Genomic DNA, 11,788 nt, shown 5'->3' with positions numbered 1-11,788 from the left:
ACACACACACACACACACACACACACACACACACACACACACACACACACACACACACACACACACACACACACACACACTTGTGTGTTGTGTTTCTGTCAGTTCATTGTCTTGCATTAACATCTTGGAAGTTTACAATAACCTGAAACATAGCCGTCACCATTACCATAAACTTTAATGCGCCTTTAAATGTAACTGTTTACTTTGTGAAATCTTGCAAACACACACACACAGACTGTGTTCAAGGCTCATTAGAAATTTTCAGTCATATTAAACGATAATTAAGACAGACAGATTGCAATGAACCTGTGCTTTGTTACTCACTCACATGTAAGTGGTCTCTTGCTCTCTCTTACTCACGCACATACACATATCTGCCACATGGGCACATTTTCATACAGGAACACAGCGCACACACACAGCTAACATGTCCCTTCGTGAGGACCTGTGCTTTGAATCACCTTTTCTCAGCTTACATCAGATGCTTTACAGTAGTTCAGTTCATGACAGAACATCCACCTTTGGTTCACCCCTCTCCAACTTCTAGTTCCTCTACCTGTGCTACTCTGGTAATTAATTTCTGTGTGTGTGTGTGTGTGTGTGTGTGTGTGTGTGTGTGTGTGTGTGTGTGTGTGTGTGTGTGTGTCTAACAAAGTATTTCATTATGTGCCGAACCCCTTATTCTCTAGTGTGTCTGGCCGAATGTCTCAGTGGTGTTTTGGTATTCAAAAGAGGGTCTTTGTCAGGTAGCTCCATCTTCTTCAAGGGCACCAGCTGCTCCACAGAAAGGCCATGAGAAATTTCTTCTTTATTGTGAAGTAGGCAGTCTCCAAGGAAAATGGAGCAGGAGACAGTCAAAGCTGGCACCTGCTTAAAAGATGACCACAATGCAAGACCAGCAACCTGTTTCTGCTTCCAGGGTCTCGATCCTCAAAGCATCTAGTTTATTGGTGATGCACACACAGTCTCCTTTGACGCTGCCAAATTGACTTCCTGGCCGCAGCACTCCTGATGGAAATAGCAACAAAATAGGGATGGTGTTGGTGTAAATCACAAGCCTGTTAACCAGTTAACCACAGTTCATGCCCCATTGGTGGGGTTGTATTTTGCACTAAAATGGACAGAAGTCTGTGAAATGCACTGCATTACACACTTTCAAACTTTCCTTATAATATATACCAGCACACCCTCCTAATTTAAGTTGCAAAATATTTCATTTGTCTCCCTGTATCACTGCCTGCTGTTTTGAAGCCTCCACTACCACAGAAGTTACCTGCACAAATATCCCCTGGGAGGGTATATTTATTCATCACTCCCCATCTTTGATATATAATAAACCTGGAGCCCAGACAGCACACCTGACCCTGTAATGAATCATTTTCAAAATGAGCAGTCTGACTTAATTAAGTTGAGGGTTAGGGATTTTATGACCTGAGAATAATAGATAAGTAGATAAATAGATATTATTAATATGTTGCATAAATCTGTTTGTTTTAAAAAAAGATTTTTCTTTAAAAAGTTAAAAATGAAACCTCATTTGATCATGCAAGAGGAAATTATTATGAATCAGGTCGGCACAGCCAGGTTTAGAATGTGACTTAGAGCTCTCCAACTGATCAATCAGTGCACTCTGATATTTAAATGACATTTTAACATGAAGTGCTACAGCTGGAATGAAAACATTGCGAAATGGCTTCAAAAATATTCTTTGTGTAGTTGTGAAGAGGCAGAGAAGTTGTTTAGAAGACGGCCTTGTTGGTTTAGCTGGCTAAATGCCATTTGACAGGTGTTTTGAATGCAATTTTTACCACACCACAAATATTCTGAATAAGCTGTATTGCTTTTCTTTGTGCTTTTCTGCTCTCCATTTTTTCTCATTGTGCTTCCACTATTGCTTCTTCTTTTTCTTTTCTTTTTCTTTTTTACATTTTCTACACATCTAATCTATTCAACACCTTCTTTCTTTTCTATTTGACCAGGTGGACTTTGCCTTCACTGTATGGCAAAGTTTTCCCGAGCGTATTGTTGGTTATCCAGCAAGGAGCCACTACTGGGATAGTTCCAGATCACGCTGGGGCTACACTTCCAAGTGGACCAATGAGTACTCCATGGTCCTTACAGGAGCAGCTTTTTACCACAGGTACAAACCCACAGGATTTCTTGCTTGTCGGTGAAGTTGTATTGACGTGAATGGCAGAAGAGTGGCACAGAAAGATGGCACATGGCATCGTCTGTGATGCAGACAGTGTGCCAGTGCATGAAGGTGACATTATCAACTTATTAGTCAGCATGCCTTCCCGCCCTCACCTGTAGCTACAAGCATTATGTCGTGATTTAATTAGTAAGATTACAGATAAAAGCGGCAGAAATAACCTCTCAGAACAGTCTCTGGGTTTTCTCTTAGATAGGGTTCGAACCTCGGCCGTTTGGGAGGAGTAGAGGCACTGCTCCTGTGGATTAAAATAAAAATGTTTCTTGAGCTTATTTAAGAGAGGCTGTAATTGTATTCTTGCTACCACTGGATAGCTGCAAGTTGTGTTAAGAAGTCTTGAATTCTACTCCCCAAAAAATCCCCCAAAATCTCAAAGATTCTAGTTTTAGAATTAGAGTTTTGGTCTTATTATAGGCCATGTATATAAAGGCTAACAACACCCTTCAGTACATGGTGAACTTATGATTGCCTCCAATCATGGTTTGTACCTAGGACATATAGGCCCTGACATGGAATAATTACATTCCTATAGGATAAATGCCCTGCAGCACAAATAGTTTCTGCAGATCTTTGGATCAAGATAAGTAAATAATTAAGTAATCTGCTTTTTTCTGCATTTCAAAATTTTAGAGCCTGCAGCCGTGAAGTGTTGATGTCATACTCCTGTTTTTGTGTTTGTTATGGTTTACATTCTAGTTCTGTATTGGTATCTCTAGAGTTCAGTCTTCCTTAGTCTCATCTCTTTGACTTTCAGCCTTCACAGTCATGTACCCATGTCTGTCTGTTTTCTCCCCAGTCCCTGTGTCAAGCCCATGTGTCTTAGTGTTGGTCACAGTGTTTGATAGTCTTCTGTTTTCATGTGTATTATGTTCAGTTTTGCTTCCCCTGTCTCGTCGGTCAGTTTAGTGTCAGCTGTGTTATCCTCCTTGTCTTATTGTCTGTGTTTTCCTCTGTTCTCTGTTGCGTTTTCCCTCATTGTAGGTGGTGGTTCTGTCTGTCTGGATGGTTTTTGCCTTTTGTTTTTGTTGCCCAATGCTTAGATGTTTAGTTCAGTTCTGTGTTGTGGTTTTTGGGTCCACAACTCTGCCGGCCTCACACCTACACCTGTGGATATGACAGAAGAACGGGACCAAATAATGGACCAAGCAGACTCAGCCCTGAAAGAATGTGGGTTGGCTCTAACACGGATGAACAGTCTTTTGATTCACATCTCCTAAGTCATGGGCATAAGGATGAAATTCGTTGGACTTAACACCACTGATGCGATTATCCAGAGGAACCCTCTGCTCCTCCAGCTTCCCCGGTCTCCGGAGATGGTCTGTGCTCTCACCGAGGCTAAAGAAGAACTGCAAAAACTGCTCTCTTCATGCTTTCCTCCTCCTGTTGTCACATCAGCAGCACATGAATACCTCCTCATCCTTCAACAGCTGACAAATTCCTACTCGACGCTGACTGGAATGATAACTGCAAAACTCTGTGGCCATTTGCTAGGGGCTCAGCCAAGCAGCGGCAGTCTCCTGCATCTGCTGGGTGCTAGGCCAAGCAGTGCCATCTAGAGCATAGAGCCTGCTGCGTACTCCCAGCCTGAGCAACCAGAGCCCACTGTGTGCAATGCGGGGCCCCAGTCCTCATCAGAAGTCTCTGCACCGTCTGGGCCCGAGGCTTCCACACCATGGCAGTATATGGCTCGCCACTGACGCTGGCCACCTGCCAAGCTGCTTTAGGGGTCTACATCTCCATTGTTCCTAGCCTCCAGTCCTGTCGCCCCAGGGTCTCCGCCCACCACACCATCGCCAGACTCCAGTCCTATTGCAGTGGGTCTCTGCCACCATCACCTCCAGACCTTCATCGTCTCCACTGCCAGCCTCAGCCACTGAGTTTTGCCCTGAGGTCTGGTTGACCCCCTGAACTGTGTTTTGTCTTTTGGAATCTTAGTCTCAGTGTTTGTACTTCCTGTTTTATTTTGATAGTCTTCTGTTTATATATATGTATTATGTTCACTGTTCTGTTCTGTGTTGCGCTCTCCCTCATCGTAGGTGGTGGTTCTGTCTGTGTTTTTTCTCATGATTGAGTCAGTTTATTTTTATGGTTATGACTGTTCAGTTGGGTTTTTTACCTTTTGTTTTTGTTGCCTGTTTTTCCAGCATTAAAGCTGTGTTTTTTAGTTCAGTTCTGTGTTGCTAAGTCCTGCGTTTTTTGGGTCCACAACTCTGCCTGCAACACACCTACACCTGCGGATATGACAGTTGACTTGTTTTTCTTCTTGTGTTGTGCTGCAAAGGACCTTCATATTTTAGAGTATATATAAAAAAAATCATATAGAGGATGCACCAAGAAAACTTGGAGATATGACTCATGATTTTCTTTTAAAGTTCACACACACACACAACTCTACCTACTTGTCTGTTCAAAGAAAAAACCTTTAAAGCTATTGCTGAGACTTGCCCCAGCATTTTTAGAGAGGTTATATTTATATCTTAAGTTTGGATGACTCATGTAATGATCGTTAAACAAAATATATGTAAAATGTTAAAAAAAAAGCATTTTTAAATATTTTTTTATTAGTCAGTATTGTCTATGCACATAGCCACTGTAAATTTAATGCTGCTATATTTTATGTTAGCAGTGATGCTAATGTATAAGCACTCATTAAAAGCAATTACGTAAAGACATAAACTGCAGTCCAGCTTCTCTTTTAGTGCTGCAGTCAGTTTGTCTCATGGTGCAGATGTTCTGCATATCATTCCACCAGCTTCCCAGAAATACTTATCCCGTCTCTAAGATGCAAACCACATTAAAATTCATCTTTAGGAAAAGGGATAATATAAGCTTTCTCCACCTCTGTTATATCATGAAACAATTGTCAAAAATGCAATGCTAGGGCTAAAATAAAAAATGGTAAACTCAAGTATTAAGCAGAGCGGTAAATTGAATGGAGAAGAGTGATGCTCTCCAAAGGGATTAAAGGCATCTTGTCATGCAGATAAACAGCTTTCTTGTTGTTCTATTGTTAGGTTGCTCAATGCACCTCTTCAGTTATTTTTGTTATTTAGACTGTCAAATGGAAATGTAAGGTAGAAAAAAATGTGCCAGAAGGAACATTGTAAAGTGTGTGTGTGTGTATGCATTTGTGTGTAAGAGCGAGGGGCGGGAGACCTTGTCAGGGAGGTAACCACTGACAGTGATCTAGTGCTCCCATGCTGCTGAGAGTGCAACACTGCAACCAAATAGAACAGAATTGTGGCTTTTAAAATGAAAAATACACCCACATCCTAATCCCTAATCTGCCCTTTTCCTTTATGCATCAGATACTATCACTACTTGTTCACTCACTACATACCGGCTAGCCTGCTGACAATGGTGGACCGCATGGCTAATTGTGAAGACATCCTGATGAACTTCCTCGTTTCGGCCGTGACCAAGCAACCTCCAATCAAAGTCACACAGAAGAAGCAGTACAAGGAAACCATGATGACCCAGGTTGGACAGAGTTTTACTTTTATCGATACACTTAGACTGTATACTTGTTCACTGTCTCCTATAGAATGTATCTGTCTCCGTCTCTGCCACAGACGGGCTCAGATTTTTACTCTGCGTATCTATAGCTGCTTTGACATTATCCTATCTTGCTTTTATGGCTACAGAGGCCAAGTCAAAAAATTACCCCTACTATGTCTGAATTTGTCCAGTGTTCTCAGAATGGCATTTTTCCTCAGTTAAAGTAGTCATCACAAGTACAATAGTGTGCAATGTTCAGTCTACAGACAGGTGTTTATTCCGCAACCTTATCATGTCCTTTCCCACAATGGTAGTCTGTAAAACCTTTGTGAAGTGTGGCATATAACTTTGCAGATGCAATACAAAAACTCTGAATCATTGTTTGGCATTCTTAAGGTTAAAGAAAGTGAGACTGAATTCTTTACTCCAGTTCTGTAATATGTACCAGCTCCTTACTAGCTGGCTCTCTCCAACTCACATTCATATCACTACTCAACCTCTTTGAGATTTCTGTTCGTGGTTAGTGGTTGCTGGGGATTCCTGGGGATTCCTGGTTGTGTTTGAAATTAATTGCTAAAGCCCCAGTCACACAGGCCTACACACATACCCCTTGCAAACATCAAAACGCGTGAGTGGTTAGTGAGTGGTTGAGAGCAGTTGCGGGCATTTCGTGTGCTACACCAAAAACCTCCTTGTGATTGCATACTGTACGGACAAATGTTTGTGCATGTTGGAGGTACATCCCAATCCCATTGTTGTGATTGTGTTGCAATCATTACAGGAAAATTTTTTTTATTACACATATTACAAAGAGCACTTCTCTTAAAATCAATGCAGCGTATTTTTATTAATCCCAGGACAAAATAATTAATTACACAAATGATTACATTACTTTTGTGTTTCTCTATAAAAAATTATCTGAGATTTAACAATATCAACACACCAACACAAATCCTTATCCTGTTGAGGAGAAACACATTTTCTTTATCTTAGTGTTTAGGTATGAACACAAAGCTGACAACACAAAATAAAGAAAATTAAATTCATGAATGAATGAAATTCATGAAAACCAGCAGCCTGACTGCGCATCCATTTGTTACCTGCTGAAGTTCAAGATCTAGTAGCTGACCTGGGGTCAGCATTCGCTCAGCTTTAACATCACTCGGTGTCCTTGCCTTGGTTAGCTTTAGCATTCTGTCTGTTCAGATACTAGCAAAGAGCCAAAGTTGTTTTAGCAGCACAATGCAGTTATTTCTGTTCAGACTTTGCGATCATATTCTCATTCTTTTCTGCTCAGAAAGCCCAAGAAGAAAGAAACAAAACAAATCCTGGTTTTCCTCACTTTTTCCGACACACGAGGTCTGAAGTACCTGGAACATTTTTACAGGTGTTTGCAGACAAGTCGGTGTATCCTATGTAAACTACAGTCAACCATAGTAACCTGCTAACAACCAGAGTAATCACAAGGACCTTTTGGTGCAGCACCCTCTTTGTGACGTATGTCAACCAGCAACAGCATGCAACCTGCAGCAACCACTCATAGACCAGTCTCCAGTCCTGTGTGATTGGGGCCCTCAACAGCCATCTGAGCCTTTCAGTTGAAAAATAACTTTGAGGCGAAAAAATGTGCAAGGGAATTTGAGTAGTGCTTTATCACATTCCATTTCAACATGGAATGAATCACTTACAAATGTTATTTGGACAATAAAAAGGGAAGAAAACTTTGTCCAAGGTTTAAAAATGCTGGAAGGAGGGTTGGTGTTCAAGAGCTAAGAAAGAAACCCCGTCATCCCACAACCTGATTAAAAAAACTAGTTATATATAGTCTAACTATCCATCATTTCTTTGTAGACATTGTATAATTAGTCACTTGTGCCTTACATAGATGTTTAAGTTTTCATGGTTACATTCAATGAATTTGCAGTTATCCAAAGCTAAAGTGCCTTCCAAGCTTCCCCCTGTTAAAGTCCCCTTTTGGGATAATTTCAGTGTTTGTTAACAAAGTCCGAAATGTATTTCATTCCCCATAAAACATTTGCAAATGCTTCTGTTTGGAGTAGTTTAGCTCTATTAGCACTGTTGCATTAATTGCATTGCATTAATGTACAAGCAGGGCATGAGAAAAACTAAATGGAGGCTTCTTTTAATTCATTGCTCATGACATTGTTGGTCCATCAAAACATTTTGTACAGTAGCAACACAGTTTAAAGATGATAAAAGTGCTGTGTGTTTATAGACCTCTTTTTAAGGAAAGAAGAAGAGTATTAAAAGAGAAATGGTAGAAAAGTTTCAGGCCACATACAGCCCTGACCTTCTCTTTGGGAGATCCCTGTATGTGCATGTGTTTGTGTGAGTGTGTGTGTTCATGGGGCCAGCCCTTTGTCAGGTTCTGATTGATGGTCTGACCACAGGCAGGATGATGACTCAGCAGTATGGACGTAGTGATTAATGTCTTAATTGTGAAAGCAGCACGACAAACCTAGATTTACTCCCCCCTTTACCCCTCCTTTCCTCACTTGCTCTCTCATTCTTTCTTTTTTTCCCTGTGTGCACCCCCACCTCCTCAATCTCACCCATGATTTGTGACTTTGCTTCAAGCAACAGCAGATAGACATTTAACATGGCGTAAGAGGAAAGAGCTGACATCTTGTGGGATACCTGGACCAGAATGTTAAATGAATTAACATTTTTAAGCTGTTTTATTCTACAAGTCATATTGTATTTTAGGCCCAGATCACTTCTGTCACTGGATATTCTTTAGCAGTTCAAAATTTTCTATCTGAAGATAAGTTTCCTCCAGCTTTTACAATCACTCTCAAAGGGCTCTACTAACCCCAAATCTGCACTTTCTCGGGTTCATCTGTAGCAGCAACCGGGATGCTCACAACTTGTTGTCTGCAAGTACACATTGTTTGCTGGCATTTCAAAATTCTACTGTTAGGCTATGTACTTGGTCAAACAGATGCTCCCTTATCACCTCACTACGAATATCCCTTCACTAGCTTCCTGTCACATTTAGGTCCCAGTTTAAAATTCTCACTGTGACTATAAAAAGTTATTTGTAGGTCAGATTTCTGCTACAATCTAAAAAACAATCTAAAATGACTGTTTGTTCACCTTTTTCTGCATTAACTGTTTGTTAAGTAATGCACTGTGTGACTGATCAGCAGTAAATTGCCACACTTCCTGCTTCTGGGGTGGAGATTACCTCAGGGATCGGCACTGAACCCCTTTTTTATGCATTGGCGATTAACAGGTTGACAGATGAGGTCATGCAGAGGTCTCCATTAAATATGATGTTTGCAGACGACATTGCATTCTTTTGTGTGAGCAGTGAGTACATGGGCAGAGCCTAGAGAGTTTGGAGGTATGCTCTGGATAGAAGAGGAATGAAAGTCACGAAAAGCAAGACACAACACAAGGCGTAAAAGTAAATATCTAAGGAGTAGAGTTAGTGAAGGTGGATGAACCACTGGGGTCAGCCATTCAAAGCAACGAATAGTGCAAATGAGAGGTGAAGAAGAAAGTGGAGGCAGGTAGGAGTGGGTGGAAACGAGCGTCAGGACAGAAGGATATCAGCAGAAAATGAAGGGGAAGCCTCAGGACGTTAATTTTGTTCATCTAGATATAGCGTTTTTAGGTGGAGAAGCCTTTTGTCTCATGCAAGTGATCTGTTCAGTTACGGAGGGACAAGGCTAACTGAAGAAGTCATTTGGATGAGTTTCAAAACATGGCTCCCACTGAAATGTAAAGTAACCCACCTTTAATCAGTGAAACATCAAGTTATGCAAATCTTTTTTTTTATTTGGAGTTCAATAATGACACAATACATGTATTACTTTAAATTCTGGTAGGACAAAGTGTTGCACAAAGCCACTCTCACCCTCCTACACACACACTCACAAACTCACACACACTACCTGTGTAACTACTACCACAGAAACAATCACAGATTTTAGAGACCTAAAGTGAAAGTAGAACATCTAGGAAAGAAAACCCAAATTAAAATCCATTTGACGGATTTGTTGCAGTGATGAAAGTTTAAAAATCCAACTTCGGAACAGAGCCTTTCTGAACAATACATCATGTGGCTCTTATCTATGGCTCAATAAGGACAAAAGATTGCCAGAAGTTAAATGTCACAGCTTGATGAAAGAGGGAAATTTGTAGGCAAGTCAATGGGGCTTGGATAGTATAGACAGGCCTGCACAGCTGGAAAGAAAAAAGTGAAGGTTTCTACATTATAGAGCATTGATTACAGTTTAAAAGATGGAAAAATACTTCAGAGCCTAACAAGCCAATTCCATATTTGCTATGATGACAAAGGTTTCGACTTGTGTCTAACAAGTGGGGTGAAGGATACTGATTTGTCTGTGAATGTTAAACAATATGAATATGCTTCAATGTTTCCAGAAAGATAATTGAAAGAAATACTTTCTGAAAATTGAAAAAGAGACAGACACATAGATGCTGGCTAGGTTGTCTGTGAAATAATAGGTGTCTGCTAACTTCTTGCATCAACACTGGATTAGAAGTTGAGGAGATTGAAACAGGAAACAAAGTGATAATGAAGTTTTTTTCCCCCAAAGTTTCCAACAAAATGTTTCACCTTTTCCAGCTGTTCCACCAACTCCCTCTATGCCATCTGGCCATCTCTACACAGATTCCCTGCACTAATATATCATTGAAATCCCAGTGAAAATCGACCCACTCATACACTTTGTCTCTAAACCTGTTGGCCCGAGTCAATGTGCGCCTTAGATAAAAGTTTAAAAATGTGTTTTCTTTTTGCTGATTGTGGATTTTTATTACATTATTGCCTGCTGTAGAGCTGAGGTGATTCATCCCTCCTTCTATTTATTCTAATACAGTCCTATTCTCTCACTCTCTCTCTGTTTTCCCACATGAAGGGCTCCAAGGTGTCATCTCGTTGGGCTGACCCGGACCATTTCGCCCAGCGACAGAGTTGCATGAACGCCTTTAGCCACTGGCTAGGTTTCATGCCCTTAGTGCACTCCCAGATGAGGTTGGACCCAGTGTTGTTCAGAGACCAGGTTTCCATCCTGAGGAAGAAGTACAGGGACATTGAGAGGTTGTGAACACACAAGGACACGACAAATCACAGTAGAGGCTGGAGAGCTGTGTGTGTGTCCTGAATGACTGTTTATGAGGCTATAAAGGAAAATTCACACATGCACTGGACATAAAAGTGATAAAACACTGAGGTATCTGCAAGACCTTTAAATGCAAATTTCTATGGGAAAAAAAAAGCTTCTGTACATGTGGTTGGTTACAGTGAGCAACTGTGCATAGCTGCCATCTGTGACAATACACATAATATGAATGCATGTAGACACATGCAACAAAGACTTGGACACATTCAAGCTGACCACGTGTACGTATGTGTTGCATGGTTTAAACAAGACAAGACTGTGTTTAAAAAAAAAAATCAAGTATGTCTACAGTGGAAGTTGACAAACGGCTAAAGAGATTCGAGGTTGTATTCATGAAGTCAGTAATTAAAGAAAAGAGTTTGTGTAGACAAAAAGGAACAAGCTGTTCTTTCTGGCCACATCACAGCTAATGGCCCCAAAACACCCAGAGACGATGGCAGTGCACCTCTTGTATATTACTGTAGATTTGCAGCAGCAGTTCCTGTCTGTATGAAGCCAATAAAAAATAAAATAAAGAGATGTTATGTTATAAGGCGAGAGGATTTGTCTCAACTCAGTTCAGTTCTTCCATTCATTTTAAGAAAATTGCATCTTTCTTTGACTACACACTCTCCTTGTTACTCTCCTTGCTGTTTTGCCTGCACATCTATAGCGAAGTAAACAATAACGAGAACATTTATTTTCAACAAGGAACTGACTAACTAATAAAGTATGGTTAATGCAATCAATAAAGAAATAAGAACATCAAGAAATGTCAACATCTGTCAAATGTTTAGTAGTGATGTATTAACTAGAGATGGCACGATACCACTTTTTTATGTCCGATACCGATTCCGATATCATAAATTTGGATATCTGCCGATACCGATATGAATCCGATATAGTGTTTTTTAATCAACAAAAC

General features: G+C 40.5%; 1 protein-coding gene across 1 annotated transcript in view; it reads left to right on the top strand.

Annotated features, from left to right (window-relative positions):
* Nucleotides 1-11,222, top strand: part of LOC102207610 (exostosin-1-like) — a 56,593-nt gene extending 45,371 nt beyond the window's left edge. The window contains exons 9-11 of the mRNA XM_013911880.1: nucleotides 1,980-2,140; nucleotides 5,521-5,692; nucleotides 10,621-11,222. Of these exons, the coding sequence (XP_013767334.1) occupies nucleotides 1,980-2,140; nucleotides 5,521-5,692; nucleotides 10,621-10,809 (522 nt within the window). The 3' untranslated portion in view covers nucleotides 10,810-11,222. The remainder of the gene's footprint in view (nucleotides 1-1,979; nucleotides 2,141-5,520; nucleotides 5,693-10,620) is intronic.
* Nucleotides 11,223-11,788: the final 566 nt, after the last annotated feature.

The sequence above is a fragment of the Pundamilia nyererei genome, unplaced genomic scaffold, assembly GCF_000239375.1.
Source record: "Pundamilia nyererei isolate P.nyererei 1_Seehausen unplaced genomic scaffold, PunNye1.0 scaffold00074, whole genome shotgun sequence".
In the NCBI taxonomy this organism is placed as follows: Eukaryota; Metazoa; Chordata; class Actinopteri; order Cichliformes; family Cichlidae; genus Pundamilia; species Pundamilia nyererei.
This window is presented reverse-complemented; position numbering and strand designations above follow the sequence as displayed.